This window comes from Terrapene carolina, unplaced genomic scaffold (assembly GCF_002925995.2).
Source record: "Terrapene carolina triunguis isolate 2854851 unplaced genomic scaffold, T_m_triunguis-2.0 Scaffold34029, whole genome shotgun sequence".
Classification (NCBI taxonomy): domain Eukaryota; kingdom Metazoa; phylum Chordata; order Testudines; family Emydidae; genus Terrapene; species Terrapene triunguis.
The window spans coordinates 2,440,887-2,464,911 of NW_020698380.1; the positions used below are offsets into that span (position 1 = coordinate 2,440,887).

Here is a 24,025-nt window from a genome sequence, read left to right on the forward strand (position 1 = left end):
GGAAAAAGGAGTTTCACAAAGAACCAAACTCTTTTGCTGCTAGCCTCCAACCTAACCCCCCAAAACCACGCTGCATTGGAGAGCTATCATAAAGCAGAATGAAAAGGCCTGATGCAAATTGCAATGCCACTAATGGTGACACCTTTCTGCCTACAGTAGAATAGTTTTATTGAACAATAAAGGCTTCCTCCTGCTGGAAGTCGGACAGAGTCTGAGTCTCAAACCTGCAGGTTATGATCCAAGAAGAATGTATTGTGCCTGATTCTTGTATTTTGTTTCTTATGAGGTTATTGGGGTGGGTCTTTCAGTCTGGGTATTCAAAGCAGCTTGCTGTGCAACAGGAGCTATATATTAGCTAATGAAAGTGGGTCCCCAGTACTTCCTTGAAATGGGAGGCATAAAGCCCCTAACTGCAGGATTATGCACACAGCACATAGAGGCTGGGGGTTGTGTTTGGGAGCTTGGACAGCCTGTGGGAGAATGGCCCCAACAGGGCAATGGCTGCGAGCACCAGGCTGAAGATTGTTGCATGCCCTAAAATGGAAAGTAAAAACAGAGGCCGTTAAAGAGCCAATACCTTGAAAGCCCATTAACTTATAACAGTAATTTAAGTCTCCCCCAATTGAGAAAGCCTCTGCTCCCGTCCTACCCCGGCTCTATCCGGCGGGTGCCCGGCGTTAACTGCCCGGGCAAAAGCGTGCGAGGAGTGGGATGAAAAAAGGGAAGTCGAGGGAGAAAGGAGGCGCCTTCGCTTCCCCACGTGGCCTCCTGGCACCCAAGCGCCGCTCGCCATTCCAGCCCCGAACCCCACCCCTCGGGATGAGTGAGGCGGAGCCTGGGCGGCTGCGACGGGACCCAAGGAAAACACGGGGCCGAGCGGAGTCAGTACAACGCGCCCCTAATGACCCGGACGCCTTGGCACAGGAAACGCGAGAGTGAGAGCAGTGGGCGATCCACTTTCGTTCCTTCCTATGGAGAAGACTTTAAAGCATCTTCCCTTCCGACTCCAACAAGTATGCACGGTCTGAGCGCTCCTCGAGGCGACACTGCAAACAAAGTCCATATTTAGGCACTTTTGTTTGCCTAAAATATACTTTGTCGGTGCAAAATCGCGCGTTCGGAGAGATCGCACAATAAGTCTCGCCAGTGGCAAAATCAACTGCCTATTTAAAACATCCCGCTAGTGCAAGATTTCGCATACAGAGAAAGAGCCGCCTATGTGTAAAAATATTCTTTGCTGGTACACGATCAGGTAGGAGCAGAAAGAGCCTATGGGAATTATATCCAGTTCAAGATACAAAGAAAGAGGCCCTATAAAAGAGTTCTTGCTAGTGCATTATGATGAGAAAAAAAAAAACCCTATATGAAACACCCCAATGCAACACCGTTGGTATATACAAAAACAAATACAACAACCCACATAGGTGAAACATACTTTGCTAATGCAAAACCATGGATTAAAAAAATTCACGTCTTGTTCTAGCCAAGTACGGTGTTGTTGTTGTTTTTAACATAAACTCTTTATTTGTGACCGTGATCTTGCACTGGTGTATGTCTCATATAGTTTTTTATAAAGATGTTAAGCATATTTTGCCAGTGCAAGATAGTACATGCAAAAGTGTGTAAAACAGTTTACGATACACGATCGTGCAGGCAGAGGCTGAAATACATGTGCAAGATCGTGCATGCAGTGGAAAAGCTTGTGTAATTCATAATATTTTCCCGTTTTTAAAACTCCTTCAGAAGGCGAAAAAGCCGAGTTTTCTCCCAAAAAACCATTGCATAACTAGATACTTTCTTTGGCAACTGCTTCCCGACAAATATTTATAAAGGAATTGCAGAACGCGTTTCCGCCTACGTGAATGAGTCTCATAACCACCTTCCCCAGACTCACTGCCACTAATTGTTGAAAGGAGTGGCGGACAGGAAAGCAGGGCACCGTGCATCCAGCAAGGCAAAGTGTGTGCGGCGGGGGGGCGTCGCCGGTTTTTTTGCAAGCCGATCTCAGAAACTATTATTTTTTTTCTGTTGTAAATCAGAAAGTTTTCAGTGCTGCCGGAAACGCAAAGGAGCGGAGGGATTATTACTGGCACTGGGCTCCACAACAAGCATTTGGGAAACACGACACCAGTTTCTGTAGCTAGTTGCATGTAAAAAATCCCCACCCCAGCTCGCAAATCCTAATTTGTTATGGGGGGAGTGAGGGGACCCAGAGGCCGATCGCTTGCCAAGTAGTTACTACCCCTTTAAGAACAACACCACACTGCTGCTCCCCCCCGGCAGCAACTTCTCTCCCAGGCAGGAAGGAACCAGTCTCTCTCCCAACCTCCAGAATAAGGTGTCTCCGCCACCCCCTCCCCATCCTGGCCTCATCACACCTCCCTCTCTGCTGGATCACTGCTCCCATCCTGCCTTGTTCTCCACAGCGCCCCCGCCCCCCCGCTGTGTTCCCAGACTCCCCCCCACCCCCTCTGCCCTGCAACTCCATTCGCCTCCCCCAGCGCCCTCCGCAGGGGCGAGCTACCCAGCGCGGACGGCGCACAGCTGCCCTTTGTCTCCCTCCGCCCTGGGAGCCGGGCACTATTTCTCCTCCCCCTGCCCTGGCGCTGGGTGCCTGTGGAATGCTGCGCGCCGAGCCCGGCAGCGGCGGCAGGATACAGCCGAGTCTTGCGCTCCCTATAAGAACCTCCTTGCGAGCGACGCCATTTTAAGCCTCTCGCTCGGTTCGGCGGCAGCGCAGCGGCAGGGGAGCGTCCGGCGCGGACGGACAGAGCCGGAGCCAGGCGGCGGCGGCCGGAGACCGGGGCTGGGGGAACCCTGCGCTCTTGCCTCCCCGCAGTGTCAGTGGCGCTTTCTGCTAATTCCCCGCTTCCTCCCTTCCGCCGGCGGCGCTTGGTTTGCTCCCGGCCCGGCGGGGGCGCTGGTCTCGGGTGGGGGCGCCCCCGGGGGTGCGGGGCCCGGGGGGGGGTCTCTCCAGGGAGTGCGGCGGCCGGTGGCAGAGGTTTGGGGCTGGGAGAGCGGAGGAGGGCTCTGCCCGGGGAGGCGACGGGAGGTCCCCGCTGGGACGGGAGGGGTGTGCCGGCCCCCGGGGGCGCTGCCTGGGTGGGGAGCTGCTCGGACGCGGGGGCTCTTGACTTGGGCGGTCCGGACAGTTGCGGGGCTGGGGAGGCTGGAGGCGGCAGCTGCGGCTCCGAGGCGCCCCTCGGGAGGCTGGAGGGCCCCTGCCTGTGGCGGGGCGAGGCGAGTTTTCTGCACCCCGGCTCTAGGGTGGGAGGCTCGCAGCAGAGCCTGTGGGCTGCAGCCGGGCTTGGAGCAGCGTGGGGCCGATTTGGGGAGGCGCTGGCGGGCTTTCCAGCACGGCTCCGCTAGCAGAAGGGTGGGGGGAAGGGAAGCAGGTTCTGGTTTGTTTGTACTGTGTAATTATCCAATAACTAATCTGCTGCTCGACTGCAGGGGCTGTTATCTGTTGCATTGTGGGCTTTTGTCTCAGCTGCATGTGTATTTGCAGGAGAGGCTCCTGTTCGTATCCATGCCGCTGCTGGGTGTCTTGAGTTCAAGCTGCTCCGGAGCTGGGTGTAATCAAAGCGAGTTTAAAACACCCCAAGTAGCTGGAGTCTCGTTAAAGAACGAGCCAGGCGGCTTGGGGCTCTCCTACCGGGGGAGGAAAATTTTGCTGGCTTTTGCACTGGGCCACTTCAGAATATGCAGTGTGTTGTGGGGGTTAGCCTCCAGAGCTGATCCTTCGGAGGGGAGGTAGTCTGTGGACCAATTCTACTGTTGTTCCCATTGGCTTATATGAAACTTCTAAAAACTCAGGCTTTTTTTTTTTTTTTAAGTATAGCAATACTTTGAATTTGTTGGCTGTATTTTCTTGAGCTCTTCTGTATGGAAGGACTCTTGTTCTGATACCCTGTATCTTCCAGACATCTGTGGTCTTCCCCTCCCCCAAAGTATGCATGCAAGTGGTGAATGGAAAGAGGGTGGGCTGGTATGCTGAGGTCAGTGGAAGGAAATCAAGGAGGGGTTTTAGTAAAACAGGAACTTCGTTTAGGAGAGTGTAGTAGACACAGATTAGAAAGTGACCAGAATGAACAGGAGAGCTTCCTCTGATCTTAAATGCTATTGCAAGATGTGTACTCTTCTGTGTTAGGGTTTATCACTTGTAGATGACTTGGCATGCAAAGTCCAAGAGACTTCTAAAAGCCTTGACTGAATTTAAGATTGCATAAAATTAAGATGGTTATTTGGCCAGGTTACCTGTCTTAAACTTTATTAACTAGTAATGTGGTAAAATATGCTATAATTTTAAATTAATAGACACTATTTTTGAATATCTTGGCCTAAGACAAGTGACTTAACGTCCAAAAGTACTAGTCTGCAGATCCTATTAATATCAATGGCAGCTTCTGGATGCTTGGCACTGTTGAAAATAAAAATAATTTGTTTAGGTGCCTAAACATGGCTTTAAGAGCTGAATTACACATACTTAAATTTCACCATTGTACACAATCACGTGTATGTACTATTAAATGCAAACTATTATCTTAAGAGTAGGAGGCCAGTGTTTGACTTTGCTGTTTTTATTTATTAAAGCAGTCTTCAAAATTTAGTAGTGAAGAGGCTTGAATCTTTAAGTTGCTCCTCTTGTGTCTCACTTGGTGTAAATGGGTAGTAGTTAGAGGGTGAAAATCCTATGTGAAATTCCTCACAGGAAAGGGCGGGATAGAAAATGGCCTCTAGAATGAGACCAATCTTAAGTAAAGATGTAACACAAGACCTTATACAAAGTAAGGCTTGACCCACAAGTTAAAAGAACCCTGTCAGTTTAATTGTAACTCATATCTGTTTCACCTTAAAACTAAAATTCTAAAAACTTCATACAATTTATGCCTTCTTCCCTTCAACTCTTGTGCAACAAAAACTGGGCTAGGCTTTCTGCTTAGCATGTACTAGCATAATGCTAAAGTGATTGTTGTAGTGATTACATATAACAGTCTTTCTGGGTTAGATTTGCTGAAATTTAAGCTTCAGGCCTAACAGTTTTCCTTTAAACATAGGATTGACTGTATGAAATGATCCAAATTAATGAAAGGAAGAAAAACAGTGTGTTGTGGTTTTTTTGGGGGGGGGGAGGAGAATATGGACATTTTAGAATTAGGTATTGCCCATTCACATGTAAGGCGGCTGCCCACGTGTGGTAATCTCTTTACACCAATTTCTACCTGCAAAAAACATAAGTTTGTGCTTTTTCAATTTTATAACTAGGAGCCTGACTGCTCATCTGATAAAATTCACTGGAAGAGCTCTACCAAGTTTTATCCAACAACAAATTCTTAATATGGTCACTAAAGCCAGAAGAAATCCTAATGCATGTGCAGACATAGCAATAACTATAAAGTTGTTCATGCTGATACAGTTTACTATAGTTTAGGCTAATACAGGGGTTGCTGTGACATTGCAGTAAACTGAATAACTTGTGCTTCATGACTTAATTAGAATCTACATATTGTAGTCAGGAAATCAAGAATGACTTCACATTTCTCATGGCCTCAGTGTCTTAAGCTTGTCTTGAATGATTTCTGCTTTATTAAGGCATGTAAAGTAAGTTTTTTTTTTTTTTTTTTTTTTTTTTTTGCGCAAATGGCAGCTTTTACAGAACTCAAGATTTGCGTTTAGTTCTGCTATTTTAGTTTTAAAAAATTAAACTTTGTACTTATTGGTGTATAACTGAAAATCTAGGTAGGATTTGTAAACTTTAGTGTGATACATGCTGTCATTTGCAAATTAACTCAGTCTTACAAAATTCTAATTGCCTGCTTCCCTGGGCTAGTGCACAGTTTTATCAAGTGAAACAATTGTCATAATAAAGGATGGGTGAGGCAAACTGTGCTCCTCCTTTTAAACTTGTGTGCATTTCTTGCAATGCTGATCTAGCTAGACATTGCCATTAAAACCAGATTCTTAGTATACTGTTACCCCAAAAGATTAGATTTTTATAAATTTGCCACATCCTGATACAGTACTGCTATTTAATAATTCACAGCATTATCAAAGCCCACAAAATCAGTATTTCCAGTGCCTGCTATGCATTCTGCTCCAGACTTTTTCAAAATAAACTCCCAATTAAATTAACGTCCATGTCAGAAGTTTTTTGTCTCTGGTGATACACTGGCTAGAAAAATTGATGCACTTAAAAAGGGAATAGTGGTTATATCACCGATCGTAACAAAAATGTGACTCTGATTTAGTTGATAGGGATACTTTGAAAATTGTCTTCTGTGTGATGTACTAAACTTATTTAACATAGTACAGTGTGAATAGATGAAAAATCCATGGTAGCTTGGTAAAACTGTTTTGCCTTTGAGTCTGCATTAATGTCTCCCAAGAGAAGGAAGTGTAATAATTGAATAAATTAACATCCAGGTAGTCTAGACACTCTTGCTTCTGACTGGGCACAGACTGCAATCCACAGTGTCACTGACACAAAACTTAACTCTAAAACATCTTCAGTCTGTTTCAGGAAATTATGAATAAAATGGGACTAAGTACTTATTAGTTTAACTGGAGCTCTGTCACTGCAATCTCTATCATACTGAACTGAATAGTAGGCAGGTCCCTGACCAAACTAACATTAGAACAGGTCTGTCTAGGTAGATTTTAACAGTAACTCACATTTTCAACATGAATATGACAAATATATTCTTCCATTTTGATTAATCAGCATAATAATCCTGTTAAATTTAGCATGAATTATTAAATATAAAATGTACCCATCACATACATTCAGGGCGCACTTGTCAACAGAAGATTAAAATAGAGCAAGATGTTACAAGAAGAGGTTGTTTGCTAAATTGGAGTGTTCTCATAACATGCATAGATTTCTAAGGGAACCTTTGAACTCTAGTTCTTGTAGTAAATATCTTTATATATTTCTCATTGGCTTAGCAACAATACAGGTGCCCTCAAGTGGCCAAAAATCTAAACATCCCACATTGAGATGTGCAAATACTAAAAGCAAACTGACTAGGTTAAATGAAAGGTGTTGATCAAATTTTCTTTGGGTATTGTAGCGTCAATTTTCACTAACATCCAGATTGTAAAGTCACAAGGAGGCAAAGTACTGGAGTAAGTTTTATAGGAGTGCTTATATTTCCAAATTATTCCATTCATGGAATCGGACTGACCGAGCAGTTGGTGCCCTAGCTGTACAATTTGTCAGTGTTCTGGTGTTTCATTTAGTCTATTTGTAACTTTATAACGGCTTAATTTCTTCAATTTTAAGATGCTGAGACTAATGGGAAACATTAACTACTTTTAATAGTGTAGTTCAATTCAGTCTTGGAGTTTCTCACATCTATCTTTGCACTAATTCACAGGATTGAGTCAGGTCATAGACTTCGTTATGCAGAAGTGCTGCAGCAGGACTTTGGTGCAAGGTATTAGTGTTGTCAAGCTGCTTTATGGATGGGGACCTAGGTATAGAGGTCTACTTTTTTCTCTCAACACATTTCTCGATGAAGTGTAGAGTTCAGCATACAAAGCCTTGTTAAAAAATGTTTTCTTCTCCTATACATGGCAATTTAAGCACAACTGTTGGCATAGATGTCTAGTCTTGGGTTTGGAATGTCTTAAGTTTGGTCTTTGTATATGTGGTGATAATGCAGTGACTTGAGTATCAAAATTAAATTGGTTTACACTTTAAGGGATTACTGCTCAATACTGAGACCTTTACCACCGTAAGCAAAATTACATGTAATTGATCTCAAAGTTAATAAATTCTTGGTTGAGGGTTTTTGGAAGGCGGGCATATAAACAAAGGCTTAACAATATTGTGGGAATGGTTTATGCCAGAGTAGTTAAAGTAGCTGGAAGTGTGAACATGTTATAACAGTGGGGGTGCAACCATAGGGCTTGTCTTCACTATTGGGGTAAGTTGACCTAAGTTACACTATTCCAGCTATGTGAATAATGTAGCTTGAGTTGACATAGCTTAGGTCGACTTATCCTGGTGTCTTCACTGTGCTGGGTTGTTGGGAGGCGCTCTCCAGTCAATTATCTTACTCTTCTCTGAGAGCTGGAATTGACTGGAAAGTGCTCTGCTGTTGATTTAGCAGGTCTTCACTAGACCCACTAAATCGAAACCCACTGCATCAATTGCAGCAGCATGGATCTCTCCCTGGTAGTGAAGACAAGCCCACAGTGTTTTTGGTTGCAGATAAAGCAGTTTATTCAAGCTGCTAAAGTATAGTAATGTCAGAAAGCTCTGTTACTAAATTCTTTTTCATAAACTAAGAAGCAAACTCTATAATGATGAAGCACCCCCAACCTGATTTTGGCTTTTGTGCGCATTACTATGATGTATCTGGAAATAGCAACTAATCCTCACCCTTCAGATTAGACTCTGCCTCAATAGCTGGTCACAAGTTCTAGGCAACTTTATTTAGGGCTGGCATTTAGATGCCCACATGTAGATTGTAAAATTGGTTACTATGTTTACAGTTCCAGCATTGCAGAGCTGGTAAAAATCCACTTGAAAGTGAAAAGCTGTCCCTCATGAGTATCAGTCTTCCAAATGAGAACTGGTAGTGTTTTCTTGGCGTCAGCGAACACTTTCAGTGCTGCTGCTTATCACTTTGGCAAACAACTACAAGTTAACAAGACTGTTCATGCACCCAAAATTACATGTTTATTGCCTGCTATTGGTGCTGCCTGTAGCTTTCCCCAGGCTGTGGCCATGATTGTTCCACACTGGGAGGAGGAGCCAAAAGAGGAGGCTGACAAAGTGGTAGAGTATCTGCATCTTGTCTTGCCACTAAGGCCTGGTCTACGCTAGGGGGGGATCGATCGAAGATACACAACTTCAGCTATGAGAATAGCGTAGCTGGAGTCGTCGTATCTTAGATTGACTTACTTCGCGTCCTCGCGGCGTGGGATTGACGGCTGCCACTCCCCCGTCGACTCCGCTTCCGCCTCTCGCCCTGGTGGAGTTCCAGTGTTGATGGGGAGCACGTTTGGGGATTGATGTATCGCGTCTAGATGAGACACAATACATTGATCCCTGATAGATCGATCACTACCCGCAGGTGACTGTGAAGAGTGGGGTAAAAGACAGAACTATTTAGTGACAGCTGGGGAGGCTGTAGAGGGAGTTTTGTACCTTTGAAGCCAGAGGCTGATGTGAAAGGGGAATCCAGGAATAACTTCTCGGTGGCAATCTCAGTAGCTGAGGGTGAGTCTGCCTTCGTCACCAAGATGTTGTCTCTGGACCTTGCTGCACTGGAAGGACACCACCTTTGCTTGCTTGCTTACTAACCAAAGGTAGATAAAACTATCTGGCAGACATCTTCTAGTCCTGTAATACTGATTTGGCTTGAATGGTGTATAACAAGTGCAATGTTATATAGTACAGGTATAGTCAATCTTTGTGTAAACTGAACACATTTTCTTTAGGATTTACCAAGACAAACACGTAACTACCATGATGCAGTTTCTAGACACAGTTTGAAGTATAACACCACTTAAAGGCAACCTGCAGAATCTCGTGTCCTCTGCTTGTCAGATATTTTATCTTGATTATTGGAAAATGTTAAGCATAATTGAAGGGGCGGAAGAGATGCATCTTTAACAGACAGCAACCATGCTGTGCTGTTCGCACCTCTTTGTGGGCTATACTTTTTTTTTGTAGTATATAGAATTGATGATGCAAGGTAATCCTACTTTTTTTTTTTAAACTACAATGATTTGCTTGGGAAGACCCTCTAAATCTTCATAGTACAGCTAATCCAGTTCCGGAAAATGTAGTCAAGACTACTGTAGCAGGATTTAATTATGGCTTTAAACAGCTGTTTTGTGGATGGGAGTAACTCAATTTTCTTGAAGATACAAAGCACTCTTGTGCTGTTGCTGTATTTGCTAAGCTTAGGTAATAAAAGCATGTGAACAAGAATTGAAATTGCGTTAATTGTAAAAGCTGACTTTACAACTTTAGTTCTTAGATTGCTTGGAATGACGGTAGCTTTAAACCAATTTTATTTGCAATGTTGTGGACAAGGCATCAGAATCTCCTTTTGGGGTAGGGAGGAGAGTTTTGTCTCTGAAGTTCTCCATTATTAGATCTCTTCCACAGATATGGAGGAGAAGCAAGGACTTGGAAGCCTGAACTGTTAGTGTGATAGCAAGTCATTCATTGGACGTTCATTCCCCTGCAGTGTAGAAAAGTCCTTTCTTAGTGGCTTCAAATAGCAGTGAAATGTTTACTTTAAATGCAAAGTATACTAATTAAAATAACTGCATTTTATCAAACTTAGTTCTTTGGGCAGACTGAGAATTGTAATCATGGGAGAAACCTATAGAATGACTGTCTGACTTCTGTTAATACAGATTCAGAACTGGAAATTGGAAGCTTAACTTCAAATGTGTGAGGCAAAAGTTCTAGAGAAAATGTAGTATCACTATCAATGCCCCCTTCTCTTGCAAAGCTTCAGACTGGGTTTTCTCAAGCCTATGTTTTGTTTATTTTCAGGGAGTTGGTATTGACCTCATAAGTCATCAAATTCATTGTGAATCTAGAATGACAAAAGATGTTAATCTGCAAAATTAAAGAACTAGATATTGCTGGTAGAAAACTGCTTTCAGTACAAATGTTTTACATAAACTTGATTATGAAGTCTGCTCTTACACTATACATTGACTAGCTTGTACCAAGTCAGTTTTTGAATAGCTGCCTCTAAATACTTCTAGAGTAGTCTAGCAACCAAATCTGATGCTGCATTAGGCATTGGAGGGATCAGAATTTTCATGTATTAGCTGGCTTAATGGCTTTCCCTCAAGTCACTGACATCAAAAAGCCCTTGGAATGTATCATGCGACTTTAAACTGAAAGAGTACTTTTCCAACTTTATGAAATACTATAAAATGGTCACATGGTGACACTACTTCACAGCTATCCCAGCTGTACAAGTCTCCAGTAGGATAACAGCTGCAGTGGAGGAAGACCGGTGTTACTACTTGAAATTTTGCAAGCAACACAACAAACTGTTCAATTTCACTTTAAAATCAATAACCTAGCTTGCATAGCACAGAACTTAACTTCACATGTTCCTATGCATATCAGATGCAAGAATGGGAGTTAAATGTTAAGGTTTGCACGTCCTTTCAAATTAGATGGAAATCTGTTACTGACTAATACAGTAGTATACCGTATTGTAGCTGGGTTGGTCCCAGGATTTTTAGGGGTATCGTATCTTCAAAAGAGCTCTGTGGAAGTTCAAAAGCTTCTCACCAACAAGCTGGTCCAATGAAAGATTACCTCACCTATCTTGCATCTCCAATTGACTAATAGTGGCTCTTAGCTTTAAATGTCAATTTAAATTCTTAGACTAAAAGGATCAGATTTAAATAAGGACTTTTTAGACAAATGGGGTAAAGGATGCCATAGCAAATTTTTCTGAGCTGGAGTAATATCTTATCTGTAGCCTTTCATCACTTATGTGAGTAGGACAGACACTAGACTGAAATATATATTGTATATAAAGATGTAAATCCTGCCATAATTTCTTCACTTGTCCCCTGCTTGTGGTGTTGTACAAAACATCTGAAGGAATGTAAGGGTCAGTGAAGTTGGATTTTTTTTTTCCCTCACAATTGGTTATCTTCTGAATTAACAGTCAACTGGTATCAAACATTAACTAATAAAGTTTTTTATTAAAACAGGCTTCATTTAGTTATATTTAGGTCCCTACCAAACTCGTGCTCCATTTTGGTCAATTTCACAGTCATGGGATTTTAAAAAATCCTAAATTTCATGATTTCAGCTGTTTAAAGCTGAAATTTCAATGTTGGAATTCTGCGGGGGGAGGGGTGTTGTCACAAGATTGTGTGGGAGGGTAGAAGTACTGCAACCCTCCTTCTGTGCTGCTGCTGCCTTCAGAGCTGAGCAGCTGGAGAGCAGCAGCTGCTGGCTGGGACTCTAGTTCTGAAGGCAGCAGCACCACCAGCAGCAGCAGTAAGGATGGCATGATATGGTATTGCCACCCTTACTTCTGCACTGCTGCTGGCAGGGTGCTGTCTTCAGAGCTTGGCACCCAACCAACAGCCACTGCTTTCCAGCTGCCCAGCTCTGAAGTCAGTGTAGAAGTAAGGACCATTTACCCCCCCCAATAACCTTGTGACCCCATGCAACTCCCTTTTGTGTCAGGACCTCCCAATTTGAGAAATGCTGGTCTCCCCTGTGAAATCTGTATAGTATCGGATAAAAGCACGTAAGACCAGGTTTCACGGTGGGAGATCAGTTTTCCCAGTCCATGATGCGTTTTTCATGGCTGTGAATTTGGTAGAGCCCTAGTTATATTCTCCTATTAACTATAGTGGAGGAGGAGTTCAAACCTCTAAATCCTGAGTCTTCATAGGGGATATCTAAATGAATGTTGCTTAAGTAAACTTGGGAATAATATCAGATTGCTAGTATCTTCAGCCTCTGAAAGCTTAATGGTCTTCAACTCCTGAGTTAGTGTACAATGCATAATTTCAGTCAATTCACCCTGACAGACACTGGATGGGGTTAAAACCAACAAGTGTAAACTTGCTACTGCAACTTTAGATTACAATTATAATGAACTAAACTGTAAAACCCTGTATTTTTAAATGCCACCACTGTTGGAGTATCTTATTTGAATTTTACAAAACTGCAAGAAGGCAAAACAGTTGATAATGAAGGTCCTGATAGTGGACACATTTCAGTAGGAATGTAACTTGTATCAACAGTCCTACTGACTTAAAAGGGAATAATCATGTGCGCAGCAGTGGTGGCTAAAACTGTTTTTGTTTAAAACTTTTCCTAGAGGCAAATCTGTCAGTTAAAAAAACTTGTTTCAGTGGTGGTAATGAAAAGATATTTAGACTTTCAATACCTAGGCCATAATTTTCAAAAATAGGAGCCTAACTTTTAGGATCAGATGGGATTTTCAGTCACCTGAGTGATTTAGGAGCACAAGTCCCATTGCCTTCAAACAGCAAACGTTGTATAGCTAGTCAGTGGTTTTTTTTTTTTTTTTTCTGGAAATTCAATACTTTAGAAGGTGGCTTTGCATGGTGTTGGAGTTTGTAGTGGTCTCCCAATAAGCATGTTGAGGCCCTGGAATTATCTTCAGGCATAGATGAGTATTAAGTGTGAAACTTCTTAGTAGAAAATATTTTTAAAATCTGAAACACTAATTAGGAAACTAAAATGTTTTGTACTTCCCATTTTATAGTCTTTGACTGACTTTTATCCACCTTAGTTTGTCATAGTCTCTCATGCTTATGGAAGCACCCACAGTTAGCTGGTTTTGTGAGTGAAGAAACTGCTCATCTTAACCTCTAAAAGAAAGGTATTAAGTTTATAGAGGCTACTGCAATGACTTCAGTGCACTAGCCTAAGTAGCAGTGTTAAAGTATTGCCCTTTCTCTTGGTGCCAGCCATTTGTAGGCAATGGACTATTGAACAGGTATCTGTGGGACATCTAATCTAGAGCAGTAGATTGTGTATTTTGGTTCAGAACAAGAACTTGAACTAAAGATACTTGGGAGAGCACCACAAATAACCCTGCATCTTTCATTTCCCCTATATTTGGCTTTTGGTAACTGAGTTTGTTATCCTAATTCCAAGTACACTTCTTCCAAATCTTAGTAGCTGAGATGGGTTGGTGCTACTGCTCCCTTAAAGAAGTCTGTATTTAACATGGGAGTATCTCAAACACTAATTTATCTTACTGTGTTTACAATGCAAAAGGAGAGGCTGTCAGTAATCACTACTGAAACTAATTGCTAAAAACTCCAGCCTGAAATTCCTTGCTGGAGAACAGAATACTTGACCATTTTAATTAAGAGTTCTGATTGCTTTTTTTTTTTTTTTTTTTCAGTAGTCAAACACTTGCTCAACTGAGTTGTGGGTGAGCTTTGCAGTTTCAGTGAAGGGATTGCCTCTGTCTTAACAGAAACTTTATGGAATTATGTTTTTAGGTATTTAAGCAGCCAGTACTGGCAAAGAATGGCAAGTAATTCAAAATTTGACTTGGTTACTGTCTTGGATCAAGTGACTTAAGAACTTTGTGTACTTCAGCCATTTGGCTAGAACACACTACTTGCCCTGCCTTTAACCTTGATTCTTCATTGTGACTCCCTGCTTCCTCCCAACCTTGTCTGTACTAGGGAAAACTACAGAGCTCCTAGCTCTTCTAGCATGGGTAGGATCTATACCGGGGTGGGCAAACTACAGCCCATGGGCCAGATCTGGCCCACCAGCTGTTTTAAGCCAGCCCTCGAGCTCCCACTGGGGAGCAGGGTTTGGTGCTTGCCCTGCTCAGGGTTGGGGGCTGCTCCATGCAGCTCCCAGAAGCCACAGCATGGCATCTTCCTTCTCCCTTCCCCCTTCCCCCCCCCCCCCCCCCCCCCCCCCCCCCCCCACCAGCACTCCAGCCAAGGAGTAGGGTTGGGGGCTGCTACACAGGGCTCCTGGAAGCAGCGGCATGGTGCCTCTTCCAGGGCTCCAATGGGAGCTGCAGGGGCAGTGCCTGTGGATGCAGCAGTGTGCAGAGCTGCCTGGCTGTCCCTCTGCATAGAAGCCAGAGATGGGACGTGCCACTGCTTCTGGGAGTAGCTTGAGGTAAGCACCACCCAGAGTCTGCACCCCATAGCCTCTCCCCCTGCCCCAACCCTGATCCCCCTTCCTGCCCTCCAAACCCCTCGCTCCCAGCCTGGAGCACCCTCTGGCACCCCAAACCCCTCATTCCCAGAGCCTGCACCCCTTCCTGTGCCCCAGCCCTGAACCCCCTACCTTCTGAACCCCTTAGTCCCAGCCCAGAGCACCCTCCTGCACCCCCAGCTGGAGCCCTCACCCGTCCTGCATCCCACTCCCCAGTCCAGAGCCCCCTCCCACACTCTGAACTCCTCATTTCTGGCCCCACCCCAGAGCCTGCGCCCCCAGCCTGAGCCCTCACTCCATTCTGCACCCAACCCCAATTTTGTAAGCATTCATGGCTTGCCATACAATTTCTATTCCCGGATGTGGCCCTCTGGCCAGAAACTTTGCCCACCCCTGATCTATACTGTGGACAAGGCTCCTGCAGCTGGGCTTGTTCTAAATAGTCTTGCTTTCTGGCAGTTTAATTAAATAGTTAAGAATGTGGCAGCCAGACTCTTTTAAATCTAACTTCAGGCTCCTATTAGTGTTTCTACATGTATGTGGTCTATAGATAGACACAAGACTAAAGAATTATTTGACTACCTATAGTCATCTGTTATGTGGATAAGTGTTCTAGGGATTGTTTTGATAATCTGGAGAGTTAATTTGCATACCACCTTGCAGCCTTACCTGCCTGATATATGGGGGCTATCAATGATCAGCATTGCTGCTAACTTATGAAGAACCAGTGGTTTCTGGAGGTCCTTTATTTTGGGACAATGAGTGTCAGTGATAAGTCTTGGGACTTAGTTTATTAATGCAAAATACTAACCCGTTCCTCAGTCAATAAGGGATCACACCTTTCTCTTGTATTTGAGAAATGTAGCAAGTCAGACACTTCTGAGCCAAGTATTACTTTTATTTCCAGTTGGGGTGCATACTTGGGTCCTGTAAAGAAGGTAGTGCACATCTACAGAACTCAGAATTATCAAAGAGCAGCAGGGCATTCCCTGGTAAATAGGGAAAATGGGAGTTGCAAGGAGGGCACTCTAAATAGAGCTGCTCTGGTGCCTTGAGGCAGGCAGGCAGCACCAGCATTACTCACTGCTTTGCTAGCTGCTAGTAGCAGCAGTATGAAACAAGATCAGTCAGTTTCACTGCAGTTGCTCAACCATCTAAGCACTGGAGGCAAATAACTGGGTCCTTCTTGGTGGAAGGGCCCAAAAAAATAACGGTAGAATTCTACCCTCTTAAAACAAAACCCAACAACTTCAGAGCAGGAAGGAGGCTCTGGAAACAGAAGAAACCAAGCTTCCCATAAATGGAGGTGAAACATCTTATCCAGAGGTTGATCCAAAACTGGAACCCCAAGTAGAGTCCAGAGACAACCTGCTATCAGAAAGCAAACTCTTCTCTTGCAGTCAGAAAACAGATTAACTAGAAACATGTCAGTGACCCACCATAATTCAGTGTGTTACATTTTTTGTGTGTGCACTTGACTTATACAGGGGGAATAAAGCCTTTGTAGCTGTAATTTACAGTAACTAGGCTTAGTTGTGCTAATTCAAATCTAAGTTGCTTTGTCTTCGTAAATGCAACTTCACTGTGACAAACTGCTGTTGACTGGTCAGTGTGGGGCTACGTCTTACTTTGTGCATTATTAGTGGTGGTGCCTCACTATCTAGAAAGAACTGAAATAAGGGACACTCATATCAAACTGTCAAAACCCTTACATTTGTAAAAAGAAGCTTTTCCAAAATCTTAAAGCCAATAGACCTGTTCCCATTTAAAAAACAGGTATGCTGTACTGCAGTCTCCAAGCATGGGTAGACGTCATGCTAGCTCAGATCGTGCTAGCATGTTAAAGTAGTAGTGTGGAGGTTGCTTAGACCCAGGCGACTGGGTGAGCTTGAGAGCCCCAGCTATAATGTCCACACGTCTATCTTTAGCACACTAGCTGGAGCTGAGCAAGCAAGAGTCTGTCTACCCAAGCTGGGAGGCTTGCTCCCAGCTGCAAAGTGGTCATACCCTAAGGCAGGGATAGTCAATAATAGGCAGTCAGTAGACACCCCCCCCCCCCCCCGATGCTTTAGAACTGACCCTGAAATCTTTTTACTTGCGGTCTTTTTTTCTCCCCACTCCTTGACCAAAAAAAAAGACTACCCCTGCCATAAAGGAACAAGGCTTGTATTCTTAATGTTCATGATGCAAGGTTAATAAAACTACTTGCATTAGAAATCTGGATGTACCTCACATGTAAAACTCCATGGCTGTCTTGAGTTAGTAGATTTGTGACTTCACAAAAGTAAATAGGGGGAATGACTTTTGGGGGAGGTCTCTAAACTTTCTGAATAAAACACTTGTCATACTTCCTATAAACAGATGAAAAGTTTTCTTTGTTAAAAGGTGATCTGCTAAGGGTGGAGGAAAATACTTGGGTGTGTCCCTCTGCTATCTTGACATTAAGGCTTGGGGGGGGAAAAATCAAGAGATTGTCCTTGGATTCTTTACCTTTTGGAATACTGATGCTGGAAAACTTGGGAGGTGGTCTCCGGCTGGAATTGAAAGGGCAGGGGGACTGAGTAGGTACAAAAAAATCTGACTAAAATTCCTCCCCCCCCCCCTTTTTTAACTTGCATATGATCAAACTAGCTCTCTATTTGTAAGTTTTTTGAGGCTAGGTAGATCTCAAATTACTAATTGTAAGATTAAAAATGCCTTTATACACATTGCATGGTATTAAGGACAGCTAGAAGTACACTATACTCTATATTCCAGGTAAGCAATTGCTGTAGTCTAAACAGGGATGTTGCACAAGGATGGGCTAACTTGGAGCTTTCAAGGTGTGGTACATCCTAGGAAACCATCTCTCCTGTAGTGACAAAGTAAAACTGACTGGTCCTTTCATTGCTCAGACTGAGAAATATTCATCAGGGAAAGAAATGAAACTAAAGACTGACTAACATTAGGGTAGTGACAAACTTTTTTCAAAAAAGCCTTTGAATCAATGTCCTGTAAAATTCCTGGTGGAACATACTACTTTGGTGGACAACCAACAGAGAAGTCAAGTACAGAACATCACAGTTGAAAAACTAGAATTTGTGAATATTCAGCATTTGGAATACACTAAGATTATTGGGAAGTCTTACTAAAGAGCTTGCCTGTATGCTAGTTTAACATGACACTAGCTATTAGTAGGAAATGTCTCAAGTTTGTAGTGAGTGATAAAACTTTCTCATACTGCTGAGCTTCATTTGCCAGGAAACAGTGAAATGACAGTAGCTGTCTGTACTCCGTGACACTAGGTTTGAAGTAGCTGGTGGGAGCATCTGCTGTCCAAACAGGATCCATAACAGTCCTGTCTCTCTTGATGTAGAATGGCAACTTGTAGGATTGATTCATTGGTCACTAAAATTCCTGAGGAAAATAGGGGAAGAAGTAACCAGGAATAACTTTTACCTGTGGAAGCATTCAAAACAAGATTGACTTGTTCAGCTTCAGTTGTGGTGATCCTCTACACTCAGCATAAGAGTGCATGCCACTTCTCTCTAAATTTTACATACCAATTTGGGTTGCTATAAAATATTTTTAGAATTGGATGTACAGTAACTCCTTGCTTAATGTTGTAGTTATAGTCCTGAAAAATGTGACTTTAAGCAAAACTATGTTAAGCAAATCCAATTTCCCCATAAGAATTAATGTAAATAGAGGGGGGTTAAGTTCCAGGGAATTTTTTTCACCAGACAAAACTATATTTAGATATAAACAGTATACATTTTAAACAATTTAATACTGTTCACAGCTATGATGATTGTGAAGCTTGGTTGAGGTGGTGAAGTTACAGGGTGGAAGAGGGAGGGATATTTCCCAGGGAATAGCTTGCTGCTATAATGAACTAGCACTCTGCTGAGCCCTCAAGGGTTAACACGTTGTTGTTAATGTAGCCTCTCATCAAGGCAGCAGGAACAGGAGGGAGAGGAGACAGCGTAGCAGACAGACCCACACCTTGTGTATGGGGAGAGAGAAATGCATGCTGCCCCTTTAAGTAAGCTGACCCACTCTTAAATGGATCAGGAAGTTGACAGTAGCTGCTGCCCCAAGCTCTCTGTCCGTGTCCTCTCCCTGCTCTATATGGAGAAGGGGTAAGCAGGGGGGAGGGGGACACCCTGACATTAGCCCCCCCTGCCCAGCAAGCAGGAGTCTCTGGGAGCAGCACATGGCAGTGGGGGGGAGGGACAGCTGAACTGCCAATTCATAGCCTGCTGGGCAGCTGCAGCACAGGGAACTTAGGGAAGTGGAGAGCTGATGGGGAGGGGGGGGGGCTGCCTGTCCACCCTGGTTCCAAGCCTCCACCAGCTAGCTGCAACAGGTTGCTCTTCCTGCAAGCAGTGGACAAAGCAGGTGGCTGCCAAATGAGTTAGAAGGGAGCATTGCACAACTTTAAACAAGCATGTTCCCTAATTGATCAGAAATGCAACAACATTAACTGGGACGACTTTAAATGAGTTACTGTATAAAGAATGCACAGTACCTAGTTCAACCAACTGTCACAAGACCATTTGTTGGACCCATGTGGCTGAAACTTGGAAGCAAAGACTATTTAACAGCAATGTGTTGGTGTGTAGAGCTGTATTAAGGATTCTTAAGAGTGGAGGGAACTTCCATAGTTGAAATGGCTGTCTTGTAGAGCAGTCAAAATAGAGCAAAAACATCATGCAATTTAGTAATTTGCAATGACTTGAAGTTTTTTCTAAAACCGTGCACTAACTAAAACAGAAAAGACTAAATCACTGCCTAGACTGTAGGATGGATATAGCTAAAACACAAGCATTTAAACTGTTCAAACTGCAGGTCTGATCTTCCTTACCTTTATGCTCAAACTGTTGGTACCCTTGCTAGTTCAACTTACTCTAAATGCAGTAACCCTCAGTGTCCTGTTGAGACTGACAAAGGCCTAGATTTTTAGTTATTTAGGCATTGCTGCTATTGCAGTGTGTAACTGATTTAGGTGCTTAAGCCCTCTTCCTAGGGATTTAGGTCTCAAATCAGTTGGGTGTTGCAGTGCTGAGGGTAGCAGTGCCTAAATACCTTGTTTAAAAATCTGTGTTAAACTACCTGGTTTCACTTTTGACAAAACAATTAAAAGGGGGTATGGTACAAAAAGGACTTCAAAATTCTAGATACAAAAATGAATGGTGGTGTGTAGAATTTATTTCAGTTAGCTCACTAATGATCAACACTTTCTGTTTTAATTCAGCTGCTGTTGTCTCTGCTTATATATTTTTTTTAAAAAGCAAAATGTTTTTACAGTAGTGCCTGGGGCAAACAATGAAGCCTCATTTTTGTGCTAGACACTACAAACTGCCACAGAGCTGGTCATCTAAATGGACAAGACAAAGGGTAGGGGGAAAGATGCCATGTCTATGCATTTCAGATTTGCAATGGTAAAGGTTAATCCATCCTGATTCTTGGAAGATGGGCTTCTAGTTCAAAACTTTCTTGCTGATTGCCTCTGAGCAGTAGCATGTTGCCAAACTTTTAAGGCCTTATCTATACTAAAAAGCAAAACCATGTTTCTGTAACTAGTTCATGATACTGATTTGGCCATTTAATAAGGGCTGTTCATGCAGCAGTACCCTAACAGCACAATGTAGTAAAATCAAGGGATTTTCCACAGGGTTAACTCAACTGGGCTGTGCCCTTAGGAGGCCTCTTCCTCCTACCAAATGCTAAGCAGTATGCATTCTGGGAAAAGATGGACAATAGCATCTCTGTGCTTCTGCAGGGGAAAGTGCCTGGAGGTTAATCAATGCCAAAGCAATACATGAGGTGGTGAACTCTTGTGTCCTATTCCATAGCTTGAATTAAGAACTCATTTGCAGAACCCAGGGTGGTAACCAGGCTGTCAGCAGAGGATTGTTCATTTGGGTAGCCTAGGCTGCCAACGCTGTCTTTCTATAACAGGTTCAGCACTTCATGCTAACTGCTGGTAGTTAGTAGCTACAGCAATGATTCATGGACATTTAACAGAATTGGGGGGGGGGGGCAAAGAGGGCTTTTTGCTGCCTGACCTGTTGCCTCTAACTGTAGTTTAAACTAATGAAGGGTGGACAGTTCTAGCCTAGGCAAATTATCTGATCTTTGCAGAAGAAACTCCATTCTGTACCAGTTTCAAGTATGTGATAGGTATTCTTTCACCTATTAAATTAGTTTATCTCCTGATACAAAGATGTTTTAGGAGGAAGAAGTTGGGACAGATCTGCAACAAAGTAACTTAAAGATCTTGGGTAGAACACCTTGCTGCTGGCACATCTAGAAAACTAGTCCTAACTGCAGCAAATGAGAGCTAGTTAAACTTTAGAAGTGATCAGCAAAATACATACCAATGTACTAACTTACTTAATTATACTATACATTATGTAGGCTTATGCAATATAAAATTCTAGCATGTGTAAGCATGCACTCTACATTGCAGCCACCTGTCTTGCCTTTGCTTTCCTGAACCTTTCTCAACTCCTTAGTTAAATGAAATTGTAAGGACGCATTGCCTGGTAGTCAAAGACTGAGGTAATAAGTTGCCTCAATAAAACAAGCCCAACATGCTGCAGCTGCTGACCACTAGTGTTCTTACTTGGTTAAGTACATCTGCCAGCAGTTTTTAAAATCTTCAACATAGATCAGAGGTCCAAGTCAAACCATCTACAAGTAAACAATCAGGAAATATGTTCCACATATTTTGTTAGGCTTGTCAATTTTCCAGATACTACTTTAACATATAGCGTCTCATATTTCTGAAGCTTCAACACTAAACTTTTTTAGATGGAAAATGAGACTGTTGCTGGGCTAGTCATTCTGGCTTAACTTGTATTTTAGTTTCTATTATTTCCAAAAGACAACAGTCTGACCACATACCAAAGTGCCATGCAACATCAGAACAGTGGATTTCCTGCAACATAGAAGCTTTACTTTGGCTGGGGGAATCTGGCAGAAGGCAGAGGCTGTGAAGTTCCCTTTTTGTGGGAGCTTTCTTGCATGCACTTGAAGGAACTTCAGCTTTATTCAGTCTTTGTAAAATACTTGAGCAATAGTTGTCCAGGGAAGTTTAAAAATACTATTTTCACACCAAATGTAAAACAGATTTCATGTGTAGCAGTTGATCAGAGGAAAGCAAAATGTATGGCTTAGTGCTCAGGTTTATTTATGCCATTGGCGATACCTACATAACACTGTGCTTAGCAGTAACAAATATTTTAAAGCAAAATGCTTTCAAGAGTGTGTATTAAAATTAAGTTCTAAATATGGTCAACTTGCATCACAGTTAATAGGGTTGAATTCCAGGAGCCAGTGATGTTTTTGAATAAATTAGGAGTAGGGTAGACCAGTGGTTCTCACCTAGGGATCCAGGGCCCCCTGTGGGGCCACAAGCAGGTTGCTGGCACTGCTTGGCAGGCCCCCTGAATTAGACTCACTGAGGCCCGGGTCAGAAAGCTGAAGCCCCACCCCATGGGGCTGAAGCCCAAGGCCTTGAGCCCCACCATCGGGGGCTGAAGCCAAAGCCTGAGCAGCTTAGATTCCCGGGGGCCCCCTGTGGCCCCAGGCAATTGCCCTGCTTGTTCCCCACTAACACAGGGGGTATATGTGCAGAAAACCAGTTGTTGTGCTGCAGATGGGCCGTAGAGGTTTTATAGCCTCCTGGTGGGAGGGCCTCAAAGAAAAAGGTTGAGAACCCCTGATGTAGACTACCATTTATGGTTCCTGTGAATTGCATTACTCTTTTCAAAAGTTGATGCTATGTTCAGTGTAATCACTTCTTGGTGACATCTGCTTCTGAAGTAAGGATAGGATTACTTCGAAGAGCTAATCTAAGTGGTTTTTTTTACTAGTATAAAAGGAGATCATAAGGTAAAGTTTCTTCAACTTGTATACTGTAAAAGATATGTTTTAGCCAAAACTGGCTTAGTGGATTTTTAAATTTTAAAACTGTATTTAAGATGAAGAATAGGTCTGGCTATGCTTTAATCTTTCACTATTAGACAGTGGTGCAAATTGAAGAGTGAAATATTCTCCTCTAATATCAAGGAGAAATGACAGCCCTATCTCTTGTGGCAAACTGAAGTGTTCTTAGTAGCTTTACCCATATGAATGAGCTTGGAAAAAACAGTTCAGTGATTGACTGCCAAATAAGTTTGTCTACACATCCGGAATAGATGGCTGCCTGTCAAGTGGGGAAGCTAATCTAACTTAAACTGGGGGAATGGGGATTATGGAGCATTGCAAGCAGATATTGGGTGGATAAATCTTACTGTGCCAAACTCAATTAGTGAGGACTTTAGCTGCATGTCTAGTTCATCTTCAGTCAACTCTCCATGACATTGGGAATACATGGGCTTAATGTTTCAAGCCTTGTTAAAATTGTGAGGTCTAGATCAAGAATTGTCTTGACTAACTTCAGAAATGAGAATTGAAACATTAATTTGTGATTCTTCAGCATTTAATTTTCATGCAAGTTTCTTCTGGTTGTCTATTATCAAACTTGTTTTCCTAGCAAACCAAATTGAGGTGGGGAGTGAGCAGTAGGAACAGATTAAATCATAAGTCTGTGTGCTGCTCCATGGCACACAGCAGACTCAGACTTAGCTTAAATGCTCAGTTGAGGATTCTGGAGTATGGAAGTCTCTGGGTGGCCTAGGGATGCAGTTAATGGCTTTTCTCCACCTGTGGAATGGTGGTGAAGGATGGCCAGTGGGCCACTAGTAGCCTTGCATAATGATGGCTTACAGTGGATCTATGCATTTTCCAGGTCTACAGCCTTACTAGGGATTAAGACTTGCATAGTGACTCTAGGATCAGAGCTGGAAAGGTGTCCAAGTACTCTTCTTATTTCTGCCCCCTCCCCAAGCATGATGTTAATCTGGTTCCAGTTTATAGCTAAGGAATAGAGAAATGCAGAAAATGGTTTCAACACTGTCCTCCATGCTTTTCCTCTTGGATTTTTAAGAAAGTAAATGTTTTGAGATTGCTAGCAGAAGCCAGGATGTGTAGTTCCTGATGTTTCCATTCCTAGATGAGCGGGATTGCTAATGAGTAATTGAGTGCATTGTATACAGTCTTGATGCGTCTCCTAACCTGTGGACTGAGATACAGCATTAACATCCTAGGCTGATCCCATAACTTGAACTCCTTTCTCTTACTAGAAACTAACCAAAGCTAGCAAGTTTGTAATTCTTGTGTGGTTTTTTTTGTTTTTGTTTTTGTTTTTTCTGGTTAAGGTCTCTGAAGTTCTGCAGGCTACAGTTGTGGGAGCCCAGCAAGGAACATGGCAACCCAAGGTATATCTAACATATCGCACTCAGACTGAACTTTGCT

At 43.0% G+C, this 24,025-nt stretch overlaps 1 protein-coding gene across 1 annotated transcript in view; it reads left to right on the forward strand.

Moving 5' to 3' along the window:
• Positions 1 to 2,622: 2,622 nt before the first annotated feature.
• LOC113405164 (catenin beta-1) overlaps positions 2,623 to 24,025 on the forward strand; it is a 32,462-nt gene continuing 11,059 nt past the window's right edge. The window contains exons 1-2 of the mRNA XM_026646087.2: positions 2,623 to 2,840; positions 23,929 to 23,988. Of these exons, the coding sequence (XP_026501872.1) occupies positions 23,976 to 23,988 (13 nt within the window). The 5' untranslated portion in view covers positions 2,623 to 2,840; positions 23,929 to 23,975. The remainder of the gene's footprint in view (positions 2,841 to 23,928; positions 23,989 to 24,025) is intronic.